Genomic DNA, 20,336 nt, shown 5'->3' with positions numbered 1-20,336 from the left:
ATCGCATTTTAATGCCCCTTGAGCCTTGGACCTCTGAGAAGGGCTGTACCTGTCAGCAGATCCCGTGTTCAAAGCTGGATGCATTTGGCTTTATAATGAGAGAAGCTGAGGGAGTTGGGGCTGTTCAGCCTGGAGAAGGGAAGGCTCCGGGGAGACCTTCAGTACCTTTCAGTACTTAAAGGGGGCCTGCAGGAAAGATGGGGAGGGACTTTTTAGCAGGGCCTGTTGCAATAGGTCAAGGGGTAATGGCTAAAACTAACAGGGGAGAAATTTAGACTAGATACAAGAAAGAAATCTTTTACACTGAGGGTGGTGAGACACTGGCCCAGGTTGCCCAGAGAGGTGGGGGAGGCCCCATCCCTGGAGACATTCAAGGCCAGGCTGGATGAGGCTCTGAGCAACCTGATCCAGTTGAAGATGTCCCTGCTGACTGCAGGGGGGTTGGACTAGATGTCCTTGAGAGGTCCCTTCCAACCCAACACGTTCTATGATTTTAAGCTTCCCGCAAATGCCTGGTCCATGAGGAGGCTCCTGGGCTGTACAAAAATAATCCCAAGAATACCTGAAATGAAAGCTTCCATCGCCTTCCCATTGCTCAAAGCCATGTTCATGTTGCCTTGGCACCTCTGTCCAGTTTTCACGCAGAGGCGGTGACCAGGGGTGGGACAACCTCCTTAGCAGCTCACCCTGCTGGTGCTGTCTCTCCCCTGCTGGGTTCGGCGCTGCTATCAGTCTGCTCCGGTGTATGGACCACGCACACGGGCTCTCCAGCTGTGACCCAAGCAACCATGGGCAAAGGAGAGTGGCAGTATCCTGCTAACAACCAGAAATTCTGCTTTTCTGTGCTGCCAGGGCATTGCTTGCTTTTACCCACAGGCCCTCCGTGCATTTGGGTACTGCTCAGCCCCACCGAAGTGTGAGCCCCTGCTGCTGGGCAGGGTGGGGAGCAGGATGGTGAGCGTGCTCACGCATTCTTCCCCCCTTCACGTTGTTTCTTCCCCCTAGGTGGATGAGCTGAAGGCCAAGCTGGCAGCCCAAGAAGTGGACCTGAAGCAGAAGAATGAGGACGCTGACAAGCTGATCCAGGTGGTGGGGTTGGAGACCGAGAAAGTGAGCAGGGAAAAGGCAATCGCCGATGAGGAGGAGCAGAAAGTGGCACTTATCACCCAGGAGGTTGAGCGGAAACAGAAGGACTGTGAGGAGGACCTGGCCAAAGCTGAGCCTGCCCTGGAAGCTGCCCAGGCTGCTCTGAACACCCTCAACAAGGTAGGGTGAAGATTCCCCTGGGAATCCAGTATCTCCCCTCCGCATTGTGGGTGGGTCATCTGATGGGCCAAGTTTTTGGGCATTGTATTGACCCTCCTCCAGCTTCGTCCCAGCTGGTGCATACTTGGTCCCTGGTGTAACTCGGAGCATCCACAAGGCTGCACCAAGTTACACTTTGCTCATGGCCATGGAGAGTAGGAGGAACTGGAAGTGGGTGCTTCATATGCACCTCTTCTCCACTGTTGGCTGGCTCTACTGCTTCTCATCCTGCCCCACAGGGAAGGGGAGGTCACCTTACTGTCACCCTCCTTCAGGACCCAAGGAAGAGTGTCTCAGAGGGATCACCAGTTCTGTACCTCTGCCTTGCTGTCCGGGCACGGCCTCTGGTTCAGACCTGTGTGCTGGTGTGGAGGATGTGCAGGATGGAGGGCTGGGCTCCAGGGCAAGGGCACAGGCCAGATCTTGCTCCAGACTTTTCTGCGGCTCAGCTGCAGGGAATGAAGCTGTAGGAGGGCAGAGAGGCGAGGCTGCCAGTGCGCTCAGGATGGCTATTTGTCAGCTGTCCTGAGGGTCCTGTGGCAAACAGCATCGCTCTGGTCCCAGCAGAGGTGCAGGGGGGGTTGCGGGACAGGCGGGGTGAAGCCCGAGCACCCTTCGTTTCGGTGAGAGACGCTGTCGATGCTGTTTGCTTGGGGAATTGCTGGGCAAGCGCACAACCAGCACAGGGGGGCTGAGAACGCTCCAAAATAGCAGCAAGGCAGATTTTACCCCCAGTTACTCCGTGAGCCTTTCTCCCCAGCGGGACAGCTGGTGCTGAGATCCTTGCACAGACAGATCTCGTGTGAGCCCTGCAGGCCAATGTTGGTGGGTCACAGCTGGCAGCGAGTGTGGGCATCCTCTGAGTCCCCACTTGACCCATCTCCTGTTTTGGAAAGGGGTCTGTGATGGGAAGGCTCATGCCGCGCTCTGAGTCTGCAGCACAGTGTGGCAGTGTCTTCCTGCAACCCACGGCAAATGCCTTGCTTGGGCAAGGTGGAAAACAAGGTTGGGGAAGGAGGATCAGAGATCCAGAGGGGGAGTTGGGAGAGCTGGTGATGTCTTGGGCTCCTCGGGGCATCTTTCCCTCAGGAGTTCCCTGCTGTTGTAGGGACAAACCACGGTGGCCTGAGGGTTTGGATTGACCTTCTCCAGCTGTATTGGGGTGGGATTTGCCTTGTCCTCTCTTTGTCCAAGACATTCCTCAAGCCTTGTTGAGTGTGATGCTCAATGTCCGATACATACAGCTTGGCTCCACAGGTGCATGCATGGGGTGGCTTTTGGTTTGACACAATAAGAAGCGACACAGTAAGAGACAGGAGTCTCATTCCATGTTTGGGTTTATCCAGTACCAGGGTTTTCTCAGGTGTGGAGAGGACTTGTTCTTCAGCAGTGTCTTGGGGCTGGGCAGGACACGGCTGCAGGTACTGAGTGGGGGTGACCTCTCGGTAGAGCCGTACATTGCTGCAGGCAAAGCCACTCCAAAGGAAGATGCCACTGGGGAAATGTATAACCAGGAGATAAGGACGGCTCTGACTGCAGGAGACTGACTGATTGGTTTAGGGAAGGCTTTTGGTATCTTGGAAGGTTTTTCCTTCAGGGGCACTCCAGGGGTTCCCGTTTGGGGCCCAACACTTTGAGATGTGCCCGAGAGACATGTACCTGCAATTTAGTTTGGTCTGCAGTTCATGCAGCATCCTGGAGCAGCAAATTCCCGCTGCACCCAGGGCAGAGCAGTGGCTGTACACCAGGCACAGCTGGAAAATCAGAGTTATTCCCATGATCACAGCAAGGCAGGGCTCAACAATGCCTCAAACCCCAGTCGTAGCCCACCTAGGGGAGAGGAAAGCAACTCCCAGTCATCAGGAATGGGCTGTCTGCTGGATTAGCTAGGAAAGATGTGACTTTGCTGCAGAGGTGTGTTGCTTTGGCTTTTGTTCATGGAAGGGAAAGGACCGTACCGAGGGAAAATGTTTGTCTCTTCATTAGTTTTGGTTTTGTGCTGGAGCTGTAGAGTATCTCATTAGGCAAAGATTAGGGAGATGCTGGGATTTTCTCTAGGGACCTGTAAAGCAGCAATAGCAGAGCACTGAAGGCATGGTCTCCTTTACCTGCTGATTGGAAACGCACCAGAGAGCTTGACCTGCTTGCTGACATGAATAATTAGCAATATTTATGTGTGTATATATAGTTTCTCCCCAATTATCTAAGTCATCTTATTTGGACAGCACTGTTATATGCAACATTAATAGGGAAAACAGAGAAAATCTGGTGAGTAGAACGCAGTAATAAATATATATAATCAGGTACCAAGGAGCTCAGTAACTATGTTGATACATGGACATTTCCGTGCCAGCGTCAGCTTCTAGTTTAGAAGAAGAGCAGCCATGTCCGTTCGGACATGTAGAGATGGAAGTGAGAGGAGATCATAGAATCACAGAATGGTTTGGGCTGGAAGGGACCTTAAAGCCCACCCAGTGCCACCCCCTGCCCTGGGCAGGGACACCTCCCACCAGCCCAGGTTGCTGCAAGCCCCGTCCAACCTGGCCTTGAACCCCTCCAGGGATGGGGCAGCCACAGCTTCCCTGGGCAACCTGGGCCAGGGGCTCACCACCCTCAGAGTGAAAAATTTCTTCCTGATATCTAACCTAAATCCATTTTCTTTCAGTTTAAAATTGCTTCCCCTCATCCTATCACTACATGTCCTTGTAAAAACTCCCTCCTCAGCTTTCCTGGAGCCCCTTTAGGGACTGGAAGGCTGCAATAAGGTCTCCCCGGAGCCTTCTCTTCTCCAGGCTGAACACCCCCAGCTCTCTCAGCCTGTCCTCATAGGAGAGGTGCTCCAGCCCTCACAGCATCTTCATGCCCCTCCTCTGGACCTGCTCCAAAAGGTCCATGTCTTTCCTTTTCTGAGGACTCCAAAGCTGGATGCAGTACTCCAGGTGGTGTCTCCCCAGAGCGGAGCAGAGGGGCAGAATCCCCCACCTCGCCCTGCTGCCCACGCTGCTGGGGATGCAGCCCAGGCTGCAGGGGGGTTCTGGGCTGCCAGCGCACATTGCTGGCTCGTGCTGAGCTTCATATCAACCAACACCCCCAAGCCCCTCTCCTCAGGGCTGCTCTCCAGCCATTCTCTGCTCAGCCTGTGTTTGTGCTTAGTGTTGTGCCAACCCAAGTGCAGGACCTTGCACTTGGCCTTGTTGAACTTTATGAGGTTCACACAAACCCACCTCTCCAGCCTGTCACGGTGCCCCTGTCAGGAGATGCCGTATGATAGCATGCATATAGGATGCAATATGATAATACGTATATAAAATAATTAAGGTAACTATTACATGGACTGTGATGAATGACGTGGGTTATGGTAGACCCAGCACAGAATCCCCTGGCCGGTTTGGGGCTGGGGAGAGGCCACGCTGCTCCCAGCCCCCTGAGCCAGGGGAGAGAGGAGGGCACCTCAGGATCTTTGGCTCACACTTGGCTCCATGTTATTCACAGAATCACAGAATCACAGAATGGTAGAGTTGGAAGGGACCTCTGGAGATCACCCAGTCCAACCCCCTGCCAGAGCAGGGTCACCCACAGCAGGTGGCACAGGAACGCCTCCAGGCGGGTTTGGAATGTCTCCAGAGACGGAGACTCCACCACCTCTCGGGGCAGCCTGTGCCAGGGCTCTGCCACCCTCACAGCAAAGAAGTTCCTCCTCATGTTGAGGTGGAACTTCCTATGGTCAAGTTTGTGCCCGTTACCCCTTGTCCTGTTCCTGGGCACCACTGAAAAGAGCCTGGCCCCATCCTCCTGACACCCCCCCTTTCAGTATTTATAGGTGTTGATAAGGTCCCCCCTCAGGCATCTTTTTTCCAGCCTGAAGAGACCCAAATCCCTCAGCCTTTCTTCATCAGAGAGGTGTTCCAGTCCCCTCAGCATCTTGGTAGCCCTTTGCTGTCCCCTCTCCAGCAGTTCCCTGTCCTTGAACCACAGAGCCCAGACCTGGACCCAGTGCTTCAGATGTGCCCTCCCCAGGGCAGAGCAGAGGGGGAGGATGACCTCCCTCCACCTGCTGACCACGCTCTTCTTGATGCCCCCCAGGATGCCATTGGCCTTCTTGGCCATGAGGGCACACGGCTGGCTCATGGTCATCCTGTTGTCCACCAGGACTCTGAGGTCTCTTTCCACCGAGCTGCTCTCCAGCAGGTCACCCCCATCCTGTCCTGGTGCAGGGGGTTATTCCTCCCCAGGTGCAGCACCCTACACTTGCCCTTGTTAAACTTCATAAGGTTTCTCTCCGCCCAACTCTCCAACCTGTCCAGGTCTCTCTGGATGGTGGCACAGCCTTGTGGTGTGTCAGCCACCCCCCCAGCTTTGTGTCATCAGCAAACTTGCTGAGGGTGCACTCTGTCCCCTCATCCAGGTCATTGATGAATATATTGAAGAGGACTGGACCCAGTACTGACCCCTGGGGAACACCACTCGTCACTGACCTCCAACTAGACTCTGTGCCCCTAATCACGACCCTCTGAGCTCTGTCTTTTCAACCAGTTATCTCTCCACCCCACTGTCCATTCATCCAACCCACACTTCCTAAGCTTCCCTATGAGGATGCTGTGGGAGACAGTGTCGAACGCCTTGCTGAAGTCAAGGTAGACAACATCCACCGAGCGTGTGGATCAACATCCATTGAGCATGTTAATTAGGGACGTTTTACACTGGAAATGCACCCAGCTCCCAGGAGCCTGTCTCTGTCAGCTTGATTATTAACAAAAGCTAAAAGCAAGCAAAAAGGCACATTTAGGAACAGATTCATAGCAGATACCTTTATCCCAAAAATGGATGCTCAAAGGTACCAGACTATTCCACCTTGCTGCCATTGACAGAGACTGATAGACGAAAAATATCAGAGAATATAGGTTAAAAACTATTCAAAATTAATAGAAACAGGAACTGACAGAAGTTCATTGATATTTTTATTAAGCTGGCGTTGAAACAGCCCTTATCCTTGTTTTGACAACAGCGTGTCATCTGAGAAGAGCTGAGGTACCTGCATTGGTTTTTCTTGTGCAGAGGCGAACTCGCATGTGTGTGGAGAGAGGAGTTTGGGTGTCAGCAGATCAAACCCTCGGCAACGCCGTGTCGCAGTTGCCAGTGTGTTAGGAAACGCCTGCTTTCTTCTCAACTGGGCTTCTTTTCCTTGGGTTAAGGTTCATCCCACTTAATATTAGGGACTTGCTAAACCCGCCTGCGTTGGCAGCGGAGGAGACGGGAACTCCCCCTCCGACAAGGGTTTCCCTAGAGATTAGGTGATGCTCGCGGGGGGCTGCCCGTGCACCCCAGTGACTGCTCCTCCTGCTGAGGGCGCTTGGTGTTGGGGCCTGAATTTGGGCTGGACGATGAAACATGGGTGCACGCAAATAATTCAACAAGACCTTAACACCTGGGTGTCTGGCAGAGGGAGTAGCTGAGCATGAAGGAAAGCTCTGCAAGGCAGGTTCAGAGGGGCTGGGGGAGGATTATAGAGGTTATTATTTGGAAATGTTTCCTTTTTCCTTATCCCAATCTTCTGAGAGGGAAGAAAACCCCCTGCCCCACCGGGCAGCAGGACTGGCAGGGTGATAGCCTGGGGAGGAACACGGTGCTGTGCCGGTCCCAGGTGGGGTATAAGGGGCTGGATGCAGGGAATCGGACACGTGTGCCGTAAGCACACAGAGCGGTGATTTAAAGGCAGCAACGTTCGGGCCGAGAGAAACCCAATTTATCAGACTGATAGCTCGGGAGCCTGACTCTATTAGTGGCAGAGTAAAAAGAAAGGCCATTCATTTTTGTCTAACAACCTTGTTTTTCCCATTTCAGAAGAATCTGACGGAGCTGAGGTCCTTTGGGTCACCGCCTTCAGCTGTCAGCAATGTCACCGCAGCCGTGATGGTGCTGATGGCCCCTGGAGGAAAAATTCCCAAGGACAGGAGCTGGAAAGCAGCGAAAGCCGCCATGGCCAGGGTGGATGGTTTCCTGGACTCCTTGATCAAGTTCAACAAGGAGAACATCCATGAGAACTGCCTCAAAGCTCTTCAGCCCTATTTAGAAGATCCCAAGTTTAAACCTGAGTTTGTGACCACCAAATCCTACGCCGCGGCCGGCCTCTGCTCCTGGGTGGTGAACATCGTGCGCTTCCACGAGGTGTACTGCGACGTGGAGCCCAAGCGGCAGGCTCTGAGCAAAGCCAACGCGGAGCTGGCGGCCGCCCAGGAGAAGCTGGCCAGCATCAAGGCCAAAATTGCTGTAAGTGCTTGCCCTTTGGTGGGACCCAGTGACACAAGTCACTGCCTGGGGAGAAATCCTTTTCTTTGGAGAAAGCTGCTTCTCTGCACTCACGTATTTTTAAGGATGGGGTGGAGAATTCAAATATTCAGTAGATTATAGTCTTTACTATCCCTTTTATTGCTGCTTGCTACGTTTCACCTGTTCTTCTCCAGCCTTGCTTACACTTTAATTGGGAAGATAATTGTTAATTCTTATTATTCCTACCTAATTTTTAAAATGTGATTTAGCTCTACTCGTGGGTCCTCAGAAAACTCGTTATCTCAAACCGGTATGTTTCCGCTGTGCTGCCCAGGGGCAGGGAGGAGGAACCGGAGGCTGATTCAGAGCTCTGGTAGCGCAGAGCTGGGCTGGGCTGGCTCCCCGCGCTCGATCCCTGGCGATGGGCGTGTTTTCCAGGATGAAGACTGCTCTAGTAGGAGTCTAATAATTTGACGTTGCGTGGCTCCCTGTCGGCATATCTTCTGCGGTATCCTTTTTTAGATTTTTCCTACTTTAACAGAAAAAAAAAAAAAAAAAAAGAAAAAAATCACTGAATAGAAGAAATTACTGTGTGATTAAAAGTGCCTTTCTATAGAGAGTAGTTTCTAGCTTTCTCTTTTTCCTTTGGAAAATTATCTCTCTGCTAAAAGACATACTCCTTTTCTCCCCCCGGCTCGCCCCAGCCAATACCCGCTAATCCAAGGTGTAGAAACCAGCCGGGGATCCCACCAGCCCGACCCTCAGACGGCAGCGCAGCATCCCATCACCCGCCGTTCTCCAGGTCCCGCCTGCTGCAGGCGGTCACCCAGCCACCACTTAGAATCATGGACTGGTTTGGGTGGGAAAGGACCTTTAAAGGCCATCTAGTGCAATCCCCTGCCACGAGCAGGGACATCTACAACTGGAGCAGGTAGCTCAGAGCCCCATCCAACCCGGCCTAGAATGTTTCCAGGGATGGGGCATCTCCCACCTCTCTGGGCAACCTGGGCCAGTGTCTCACCACCCTCAGCGTAAAAAAAGTTCTTCTTTATATCTAGTCTAAATCTCCCCTCTGTTAGTGTGAAGCCATTACCCTATGTCCTATCTCTCCACCACCAACAAAGAGTCCCTCACCAGTTTTCCTGGAGCTCCTTTAGGGGCTGGAAGGGGCTGGAAGGTCTCCCTGGAGCCTTCTTTTCTCCAGGCTGAACCGCCCCAACTCTCTCAGCCTGTCCTCACAGCAGAGCGGCTCCAGCCCTCCCAGCATCTCCATGGCCTCCTCTGGCCCCGCTCCAACAGGTCCATGTCCTTATGATGCTGGAGGTCTAAGCTGGAGGCAGCACTGCAGGCGGAAAAAAAAAAAAAGACAAATAAGTCAATAAAGTCAAAATAAGTAAAATATTATTGTCAAATGGGTCAAAATATTGATTTATTTTGGACCTTGCACTCCAAAACCTGCCTTTTTTTAAGGTTCTGTGGATCTGGTGTCCCTCTTCATGAGCGAAGGACGCTCTGTGGGTGTACCTTCGTGCTGGCGCCACAGTTCATGCAAAATCCCCTTTCAAAACCAAGGGGTGCCATCAGCTGGGCTGGCAGATTTGCCTTTAAATAGGTGGCTTTGAGATGTGCCCCCGGAGAGGGGGAGCACGGTCCCTCCACCTGAGCTCCTCCAAGTGCTCATCTCTTCCACTTTCCGTCTTCGTGTTAGAAAAAATACATAACTCTTTTGGTGCCTCCTAGGGCTTATTATTCTTAAAATGCTTACTACCCTTTCTAACTAAAAATATAAAAAAGTCTCCAGAGCCCTCTGGTAGCCCCTTCCTGCTGAGGATGAAGGGGGGGCAGGCACAGCACCTGAAACAGGGATGGATTTCGAAGTCTTTAGCCTCTAGTTCTCCTTTCTCAGCTGTGAAATTCAGTGCTGGGGAACTTTTTTCATCCCTTTATGTTGCTCGTTTCCAAAGCTTTTAATGCCTGAGCTTTTCTTTTTTTCTTTTTTTATTTTTTTTTTCTTCCTTCTTTTTTTAAAGTGGGATTTTGTTAAAGAAAATGGCAATCTGTGGGGGGATTACTGGTACTCCACTGGCGTGCACTTGCAAAACTGGCTGGTGTAGGTGAGTTTTGCCCTCTGCAGACGGCTAAGGATGCACTGCTCAGCGTGGGGGTGGAAGTGGTGGTATGTCCTCGCTTACCCAGCTGGGCTGTCTTGGATAGCTTCACTGACGTGTGGCTGATTCATACCTGCTCACAGCGGGGCCCCGAGCTGTCCCACACCCATTTTTAGTAATAAACGAGACTGTTCTGATTGTCAGAAATCCTAAGTACCTTTCCCTCTCCTTTGTCTGCCTGGGAAATAAGGTTGCTATGGATCTGGGGTGTGCAGACGTAGACGGAGATATATTCTGCCGGTCGCAGGCAGATGCAGTTGGGTGTTACTGCAGAGCGTGTCTGGTGAGACACTGCAGGCGTGAGCGGTTCCTCGTACCGCAGGTACTCACTGATCAGATCGCGCTTGTGTCGTAGGGTTTTATATGTATATCATAGAATCACAGAATGGTTCCGGTTGGAAGGAACCTTAAAGATCATCTCGTTCCACCCCCCTGCCCTGGGCAGGGACACCTCCCACCAGCCCAGGTTGCTCCAAGCCCCGTCCAACCTGGCCTTGAACCCCTCCAGGGATGGGGCAGCCACAGCTTCTCTGGGCAACCTGGGCCAGGGGCTCACCACCCTCACAGCAAACAAGTTCTTCCTGATATCCAATCTAAATCTCCCCTCTTTCAGTTTGAAACCGTTACCCCTCGTCCTATCATTACGCTCCCTGCTCCAGAGTCCCTCCCCAGCTTTCCTGGAGCCCCTTCAGGGACTGGAAGGGGCTCCGAGGTCTCCCCGGAGCCTTCTCTTCTCCAGGCTGAATCCCCCCAACTCTCTCAGCCTGTCCTCATGGCAGAGCAGAGCTCCATATGAGCATATGTATGCACTTACATCCATACGCACGCAGAGACAGGAACTTTTTTGTGTTATTAATTCCAAGTCAGGTCGAGGAGAGCCTGCTTTGTGTTTTCTGGTATCCCAGAGAGCCGCAGATAGCCCTAATATAATCCTTTTTCATTTTCAGGTTTGTTTCTAGTGCGTAGCTCAAACAGTGTTAAAGTGATTTACATGCAGTTTAGCCTTAAGCAGTTTGCATGGGGTGCAGATAAAATCAATTATTCCTTCTACTTCTCTTATCAGAACTGAAACGCTCCCAGTGCTCGTGGGAGCCGTTGGTTTGGTTTGGGCCAGAGCAGCTCTGCCCAAGCAAAGGGCTCTTTTGCTTTTTCTCCAGGTGGTTCGGGCCCTTCCTGCCCCTTCTCAGCCCTGGAGCACTTTGCAGCCCACCTGCAGCTGGGATGGTCCCACCCAGCGCTGGTCGGGTTCCTCTGCAGGAGTGGCCCATGGCACACACCCAGGCGGCTTCCGGAGCTTTATCAATTTATTGGTTTATTTGTCATATTCCCTTCTAGAAGTTGGGTTCAGGAAGTGCGGCTGGGAGATGGGAGATTACCTCCAGCTGCTCAAGGAGCCCCTTTGGGGATTTGAGCACGATTCGGTGGATCCGCAGAGCCTCAAGGGCTGAGACCGAGGGGGCTGCAGCATCAGGAAAAAGAAAATCCTGTTTCCTTAGCTGCCCTGCTCGTTGCTCAGCCATAGCACCGGTCGTCGGTGCTTGGCCATAAGGACCCCCTTTCCCTGTTTAAATTCACACCAGGGCAGAGCCCCAGATGATAAATTAATTCTGTGCGTCCTTTGCCTCTGCCCTGTGCCGAGGACGAGTTACCGGCCCATCAAATAGCGCAGCTCCACGCTGGTTCCTGCTGCCGCGACACTGCGTAGGGGCTGTGCCCTGGTGCCAGCCCTGGGCAGCGCACGTGGCCGTGGGGCCTGGGGAGAACCGTCTCTGGAGAAGGGTTTTCCTTAAAACTATGCTGTTATTTTCTCCTTTTTTTTTCACGTGCAGCGCCTCAACGAGAACCTGGCAAAGCTCACTGCCAAGTTTGAGAAGGCCACTTCAGACAAACTCAAATGTCAGCAAGAAGCTGAAGCTACAGCGTGTACCATCGCTCTTGCAAATCGGCTGGTGAGTGTCAGCAGATGCAGCTCTGATGGCATGAATGGGAGGTACCAGGTGCTGCTGAGATGCGAACCATGTGCGCACAGTACGTTACATCCGCTCATTTTTTTTGGAATACATTTCCTGCACTGCAGCAAGTTTCCGCAATGAAAATGATTTTGCACTGGCTGTTTTCATACACCAGGGTAGGTGCTGCTCGTATTTAAGGAGACTGGCTATACTCTCTTCACAGCTCTCGTCTCCTTTTTGTTATTTAAATGCGTGATCAAATACTGATGGGCTAAAACTATGTGACTCAAAAATCGTATCATAAAAACAACGGTGGGAATATGCCAGTAGCTTTGCAGGTTTTGAAATGACAAAAAGTAAAGAGTGAAAAGCTCTAAAAAAGCAGCGCGTGTCCCCATTATCAGTCCATCGGTATGCATCGCAGTCTGCTGTATCTTCAAAATATGCAGCCTCCTGCTCCTCTGTGGGGGCAATGCGCTTGTCACAGCTTCACATATAAGAGACGGGGAGATAATGGTTTCTGTTCACACTGTCCTGTCAGCTGGAGCCCCAGCTCGCATCCAGGGCTGCCATTGCCCTTAACACTTTGTATTTTGGCTTCTGCACCGGCTGGTGGCTTGGAGGGAGTTGTTTCCTCCTCCCGGTGAGGAAGCAGGGCTGCAGGGGACCATCCCGGGCTGGAGCCCTGCCCTGGCAGGTGCTGGGGTTGGAGCTGGTTCTAGCAGCAGCTCTGCTGAGTCAAGCTCACCCGCTAAGCACGCAAAGGCAGCACTGATGTCGTCTTGGTTGAGAGCTCCAATTTTTTTATTCTTTTGAGACATCTGACTCGCTAGAGCTGCAAGGAAGGTGCAAGTAGAGGCACAGACTTAGAATCATAGAATCGCCTAGGTTGAAAGGGACCTTTCAGGTCACTGAGTCCAACCATCAACCTAACACTGCCAAGTTACCACTAATCCATGTCCCTCAGCACCACATCTAAATCCCTCCAGGGATGGTGACTCCACCATTTCCCTGGGCAGCCTGTTCCAATGTTTGACAACCCTTTCCATGAAGAAATTTCTCCTAATATCCATCTAAACCTCCCCTGGTGCAACCAGGGCCATTTCCTCTTGTCCTATTGCTTGTTACGTGGGAGAAAAGACTGATCTCCCTACCCCCTCCTTTCAGGGAGTTGTAGAGAGCGAGAAGGTCTCCCCTCAGCCTCCTCTTCTCCCTGGGCGCAGACGTCGGCCATGCACTCCCGCACGGCCTCTGCCGCAGCTCTTGGCCTGTAAAGTGCCCACCATGCCCTGGTTTGGCGGGGGGCGTGTTGCAGCTCGGCCCACGGCTCCTGCCTGAGACCTGGCAAAACTCCCTGGAAGGCATGGCCCCTTCTCTACGGTCACACAGCCAAATTCTGCAGCAGCACTGAGAGAAAGGCTGCTGTGCTGCCCTTCCTCCCAGGAGCAGCGGGGACATGGTGTTCAAACCTCTCTCGATTTTCCAAGAGGCTGTCCCTGTGTCTCCAAGAGTGTCCCACCCGGCTGCACGTATTCCGGGGTGGAAGTTGGTCTCAGTCTGTCTCTGCTTCTGCTGGTGAGGCTGGCGGCAGCTAGGGCAGAACACAAAGGTGTTTCTAGAAGTGGTGCTGGGTGCAGGTTTCTCTGCTTGTTTTACCAGCTCCTGGCTGTGTTGGGCTGTGATTTGTGTGTAAAGTCTCTATTTGTATCTATCCTTTTGATAAAGATCAAAAGATAGCCCAATGGTTAAGCTTTTTCCTTTGGACATGGGGAGTTGTGCTCAATTCTGCATTTCGTACTCTCAAGCCTTCTTAGGTGACCTTCAGCAAATTGCTTTAGCCTGGATTTTCAGAGCTGGTTAGATTGCGGTGAGTTTTCATGGGGACACCAAAAAGGTGGCGTTTAGTGGGGCATTGAAGTGCTCCCGAGAGCTGCGCAGTTCACGTGCCGTGTGCTTTGGTACTGGGAAACTTCGAAAAAAAATCTTTGCTCTTTAATCTCTGCGTGTCTCCTTTGGAAGCGGGAGTGCAGCGCAGGCGGCTGCTTTGCAGGCAAATGCAGTCAGGAGCGCGATACGCTCAGATATCAGGGGTCAGAGACAAACAGCAGATAAGTCCCGTGCTATACCGATTTAATTCTCTTCTATGCGACCGCTGAAGGAGTTTTATGCTTTCAAGTTCTTCAGGTCAAATCTCACTGAATGCTTCCAAAACCTTTAATTAAGACAGGGAAGTCACACTTTCATTTGAAAGAGCTGGTTGACGTGTCTGCGGAGATTTTGCAGGATGAGTATTTGCCTGTGTCTTTGCCTGTGTCTTTCCCCAGCCTGACAAAATCCTGTTTCAGATGTGATGTGGAGGGAGATTGTGGCTCACATAGTGGTCAGTAACCCCAAAATGCAAGAAGAATACGTTTCATGAAAGTAAAACACAGAAATGATGGTTTCAGGTCTTTTCATACAAATACATGCGTGTGTAAGTGTATACGTTACACCAAATACAGCTTAATCTCACCTCGATTAGTACCACTACAACAAACGGAACATGATTTCTTAAAGGTGCGTGCTTAGCATGTGAATTCTTGGCTTAAAACGTGAGTCTTCATTCAGGTACAACTGTGATATTCTGATAAGGAAAAATTACAGAATTTTTGTTTGGGGTTTTTTTTTTTGGGGGGTTAGCTGTATTAACAAAATTGTCCTTGTAAAACAAAGCGAGCAAATATTTTAACAAGATAGATTGTCCTTTGTGATGTATGTTCCTAGATGATTTTTTAAGTTTAATAATTTCCTTTAAAAGAAAGTATTTTGATTCTGAAATCAAGGTAAGACATAGGAGTCAAGTTTTAGGAACAGTTTCTTTGGTTGCAGTTGTGTTTTTTGCAGCGATGCGCGCATCGTCCCTGCGCCCAGAGTGCCGAGTCTGTGTCACGGACGGTGTAATCTCAGTGAAGCAACAGGAATCCATTTGCTCGTAGGTGTGTTCTTTTCCTTTCTCGTGAGCTGGGACTGCTCGCAGGGTCAGCACCTATTGAGAGCAGTGCTTGGTCGTGTCCTTTGCTGGTGCTGGACGATATCCCTAACTGTTAAATACCTCATCGTCTTTGTCATTGTTCAGGCACGGTCTTGATAATTTACTTGGCATAGCAGTTCAGCTGCCTTGGCTCCAAGGCCTCCCTGTTTCTTTCCTCTGGAGAGGCCTGGCTGGAGGCCGGGCCCAGGGAGTGGTGGGGAGTGGAGGTAAATCCAGTTGGCGGCCGGTCACGGGTGGTGTTCCCCAGGGCTCAGTATCGGGGACGGTCCTGTTTAACATCTTATCAATGATCTGGAAGAGGGGGTCGAGCGCACCCTCGGTCAGTTTGCAGGTGACACCAAGCTGGGCAGGAGTGTCGATCTGCTGGAGGGTAGGGTGGCTCTGCAGAGGCATCTGGACAGGCTGGACCTGATGGGCTGAGGTCAGTGGTATGAGGTTCAACAAGGCCAAGTGCCGCGTCCTGCACTTGGGTCACAACAACCCCATGCAGCGCTACAGGATTGGGGTGGAGTGGCTTGAAAGCTGCCCGGCAGAAAAGGACCTGGGGGTGTTGGTTGGCAGCAGCTGAATATGTGCCAGCAGTGTGCCCAGGTGGCCAAGAAGGCCAACAGCATCCTGGCCTGTAGCAGCAATAGTGTGGCCAGCAGGACTGGGGCAGTGATCATCCCCCTGTACTGGGCACTGGTGAGGCCCCACCTCAAGGGCTGTGCCCAGTTTTGGGCCTCTCACCACAAAAAAGACACTGAGGGGCTGGAGCGTGTCCAGAGAAGGGCGACGGAGCTGGTGAGGGCTCTGGAGCACAAGTCCTGTGAGGAGCGGCTGAGGGAGCTGGTTATGTTCAGCCTGGAGAAGAGGAGGCTGAGGGGAGACCTTCTCGCTCTCTGCAGCTCCCTGAAATGAGGGGGTAGCCGGGGGGGGTCGGTCTCTTCTCCCAAGGAACAGGCCATGGGACAAGAGGAAACGACCTCAAGTTGCACCAGGGGAGGTTTAGATGGATATTAGGAAAGATTTCTTCACTGAAAGGGTTGTCAAGCGTTGGAACAGGCTGCCCAGGGCAGTGGTGGAATCACCATCCCTGGAGGGATTTAAAAGCCGGGTAGACATAGTGCTTAGAGATGTGGTTTAGTGATGGTTTTGTCAGAGTTACGTTGATGATTGGACTCGATGATCTGAAAGGTCCCTTCCAACCTAGGCAATTCTGTGATTCTATGAAATGCTTTGGAGGCACCGGAGACCAGTTCTGGAAAGAAGCCTTTCCCTGTCCAGGCTTGAGAAGAACCACAGCAGCAAGCTGTGAAATCTTGAAACCATTAAAGCAATTAGGAAGTGGTTATGCATAAACTGCTTTTCCCACCCCACTCTTATTTGGTGAGGTGTGAATGGGAGAAACCACGCGCAGCTCTGCCACGTCACCAGTGGGTAACACTGGCCACTCCTGAAGTTATTTCAGTCTCTTATATAAACTTAAAATGGGAATGTTTCAGTGAATGGGTTTCAGGTCTCTCACTGAAGCTGGTGAAAGGGAAAAGGCGAGTGGGTTAGTGAGCAGCCTGACCTGGGCATCCAGAGAACTTGGTGGAGGAGGGTGCTTGGATTTTTGGGGGCAGATAAAGGACATTACTAGGGTTTAGTCTTTCTACTTGGAATAGGATTCAGCCCTGCCAGTCCTAGCTGAGGTTTATAAGCCATTTTCACTTTTCAGTGGTGCCCAGGGACAGGACAAGAGGTGACGGGCACAAACTTGACCATAGGAAGTTCCACCTCAACATGAGGAGGAACTTCTTTGCTGTGAGGGTGGCAGAGCCCTGGCACAGGCTGCCCCGAGAGGTGGTGGAGTCTCCGTCTCTGGAGACATTCCAAACCCGCCTGGAGGCGTTCCTGTGCCACCTGCTCTGGGTGACCCTGCTCTGGCAGGGGGTTGGACTGGGTGATCTCCAGAGGTCCCTGCCAACCCTATGATTCTATGATTCACTTAGGTTGAGTTCGGATGCCTGCTCAAGTACAGTGCATTGCCATAGCAGGGACCACGGTAGTCACGTCCTTCTGTGCTCATGAGGCAATACCCAGGGAGGCTGGAAGCGGTTTTGCTCTGTGTTTGAAGGCATGGAGAGCTTCCCCAAGCTGCTCCTGTCGATGTGCAGAGATGAGACAGGTTAAACATTGTTTTCTCCATACTCTGCCAATGTTGTCATCTTCTACCCACTGGCGGCTGCCAGGACGCCCTGAAACACCCTTTCCTTTCGTCATTACAGAAAAAGCAGAGCCAGGTGGAAGCAAATCTCTCTTCCAGCTTCTGGGAGCACACAAAACTGCAGCATCGTGTGACTGGCACAGTCTTTGCAGTGGTGAGGAAGATGGGTGCTGGGCAGTGCCCTGGATGCCGCTAGAAAAAAGAGGCTTGTTTTTTATTGATCTCTAGCTGGGAAAGATCATCTGCCTCCCTTGCACTGGGAAAATTTTTCAGTCTGTCAGTCACAAGTGTTCATAACAGATAAGATGCTGAGAGCTTGGGGAAGCCAGTGTCAACCCTGGGCTTCTCTAAAGCAAAGAAGGATGGAGTGGGAGCGTTTGCATTCCAGTTTTGTCTATGGCTTGTTGAGAGATGGATATACACATACACACAAAAACGCAAAACTCTGTTGAGAGTCTCCTGTGGCTCCAAACACCGTACAGTCTAAAAAAGAGTGCAACAGCAAACCAGCAAACAAGGGAAGCAAACCAGATATCTGTCCCGTTCAGTGTCTGCTGCTGCCACGTCTCCAAATGCAAAGATTGGGAAAGAGATTTGAGTGACGCGTGGAGCTCTCCTGATGCTGTAAATAGGCTCATAAATTATCTTGCTGCTGCTCCCTGCCTCCCAGCCCTCTTAACCCTACCCAACTGTGCCAGAAAAACACTGGAAAAGATGGAAAGTCATAGGAGCCCCCTTAGCAGTGCCTGAGCCACCTGGGCAGCGCTGCCCGCAGAGACCCTTCATGGCTGTTGTCATGGGACCGGAGTGTCGATGGAGGGACTGTCCCCTTCAGCTTTCCAGCCTGAGCCTCGGGGCGGTGGTCAGTTGGCTGGTAGTGTTTCAGCTCTTGCTGCCACAGAGGGGTCCCACTTCCCACTCGGATGGAACTTTTTGCAACGCAGGCAAAAACGTGTTGCACAGACAACTGCAGGCGTGTGCCGTCCTGGGGTTGAGTCAGCCTCGGGGCCTGCAGGCACCGTTAGCCACTGATGGGCAAAGTCGTCCACACTAAATCCAGCAACTCTCTCTCTCATTTCACATGGAGATGAGCACAGGCTGTCGGCTCAAGGAACCAAAATCCCTGAATGAACGCCCCTGGGGATCCTGTTTGGAGCTTTAATGGGGGAGAACGTGGCTCCTGCCAGCCCAGTTGCAGAGGGAGAAAGGTAATTATGGCTTCTCATGCCGCCAGGGTGCTGTAGCACCCGGCCATCCACGGTTACCAGGGGACACAGCTTCCTGTGGATCGTATGGAAAACAGTGGAAGAATTGTATGATTAGGATCAGGGATGATTTAAAAGACTGGGCAAGGCCAGGGTTGTTTCTGCTGGTGGAAATTATCAGAGTTCAATGCGACTTGTTGGGAGAGGAGGAGAGAAGTACTCAGTTGAGAGAAGAAATCAGCTGCCCGTGCCTGCAGCTGGGACACAAGCTGCAGCATTTGTTTTGTGGTTTAACAGAGAATCTATTCACTTCGAGGAGTTTTGATTTAGAGGTGAAATCTTACCATGGAGAGAAATGCTGGAGGAGCAGGGACACTGCGTCACAGGCTGTGTCGGTCACATCTCCTCCCCACCCCATGGCCTGGGAAAAACTTGAGTTGAGATTCCCTTGGGTTCCTTGATGCACTCCGTGTTCTGGATGGCTGCAGAGCAGAGGAGCTGCTCCCCCTCCTAGCCCAAGGGAGCACCCAACACCCTCAGCTGTAAATGCAGACAAGAACAGGTTCCGTCAGTGCCAGTGCCACTGGCTGTTCTTAAAGGCCTGGTTAGAAAGTACCCGGCTGGCTCCTACTGCTGTCAAAAACGGATCACTTTTGTAGTGTATGCAAGGAGCAACCCGCATCCCAACATACTGCTGTGCAATGCACACCGTCTTCTGTGTCATCTCTGGCTTTGATCTAGGAATAGATCCCGACGGTCCTTCCTGATGTGCAATTTATTTGATGTCCAAGATGTGTCACCTGTGTGTGGCCGTGGGCAGAAATAAGTTCCCAGACTTTGAAATAAACACGTTTGAGGTTGTACGAAGAATACACCTAACTGAACACAGATCGTGTTGCTTTGCTGTCACGTCCCACTCCCAGGAAAGCGTGGGGGTAAGTGACTTCAGATTCATAAATTCTCAACAGCGCAGACTAAGGTGAGATAAGTCTCAAGGTCCATATACAAACATTTATTAGCTTCCCAAAATGGTTAGTATAGGTCTTAACAAGTCCACGATAACTGGTTAGGTGTATAGCAAATGATGGCAAACGGTGAGGTGTGCATTGTGTCACTGAACAACAGGGATAGGACAACTTATGGCAAGCGGTGCTTAAGGTCGTACTTAAGGTTGTTACTTAACAACTCTGTTACTTAACAATTCTGAGAGAAAAGAGAAACTGAGGGATAGAGAAAGGAGAAGACGGAGAAAAAGACAGAGATAAAGGGATCACCGGTCCTAGTTCCAGCATCTTTTTCAGGGAATCTTCCCAGGCATAATCTTCTTTCTTGGGAAGAATTTTCCCAGGCACTATCTTCTTCTATTGTTTCTTCTTTGTTCCCCCCCAGGGGCACTTATTTTCCCCTTTTATGTTTGCTGAATCAGCAGGGTCCACCCCCCTTGCCCAGGACAGCCTCGTCTCAGGTTTCTCCCTTCTCCCAGGTGACGTGTACCATGATTGGGGTGGAGAGACGAGTGCCATAGTCATACATGTTTAGCCTGATCTCTATAATCTTCATTAGCATATGCAGGATGTGTGCTTTCATATGCATGTCACAGATAATGAAGCAAAGGTCACTCATCGGACACAATGGCCTTGAGAACTGAGAACTAGCAAGCTCGCCACACGAGTGGCAGAACTATCCTGTCTTCACGAGACAGTTCTCCCACACTTTCAGGCACCAGAAGTGTGAGCCTTATCAGTTCTTTGAAGGCCAGGCCTGCATTATTTATTTCCTTGCGAGTGTTTGAGGCGTTCCATTGAAGGCTTGGAGGGCCTCCTGCCCCTCAGCAGGGAATTTACAGTCCGTCCCTTACATTTGGGTTGACAAATGAACCAGGGCAGCCTTAATTTTATTTTGGCATCTCATGAGCTTTAGACGACCTGGGGAAGATGCTTCAGGATCCAAGGGACAGGGACCGGGGAACATCTAGGGATCTGTGCACCAGAGAAGGGAGGATGGCTGATGAGTGGTGTTTCTCAGTGGATATGTGCTAATGTAATGTAGCAGATGAAATTTAGTGATGACAAATGCAAAATAATGCATGCAGGGAAAACGAACTGTAATCATGCATTTACATTGATAGGTCTTAATTGCACTATTATCACTCACAGAAGAGCTCTTGGAGTCGTTGCAGAGAGTTCTCAGAACGAGCAGCGTGGTACTCGGCTGGAG

At 51.4% G+C, this 20,336-nt stretch overlaps 1 protein-coding gene across 4 annotated transcripts in view; it reads left to right on the top strand.

The window, feature by feature from the left end:
- DNAH9 (dynein axonemal heavy chain 9) overlaps positions 1-20,336 on the top strand; it is a 226,683-nt gene that overhangs the window by 106,810 nt on the left and 99,537 nt on the right. For all 4 annotated transcript variants that reach the window (XM_063352546.1, XM_063352545.1, XM_063352547.1 and 1 more), the window contains 3 exons: positions 1,006-1,266; positions 7,147-7,572; positions 11,570-11,689. In XM_063352546.1, coding sequence (XP_063208616.1) covers positions 1,006-1,266; positions 7,147-7,572; positions 11,570-11,689 — 807 coding nt within the window. The remainder of the gene's footprint in view (positions 1-1,005; positions 1,267-7,146; positions 7,573-11,569; positions 11,690-20,336) is intronic.

Source organism: Chroicocephalus ridibundus, chromosome 14, assembly GCF_963924245.1.
Source record: "Chroicocephalus ridibundus chromosome 14, bChrRid1.1, whole genome shotgun sequence".
NCBI lineage: Eukaryota > Metazoa > Chordata > Aves > Charadriiformes > Laridae > Chroicocephalus > Chroicocephalus ridibundus.
This window is presented reverse-complemented; position numbering and strand designations above follow the sequence as displayed.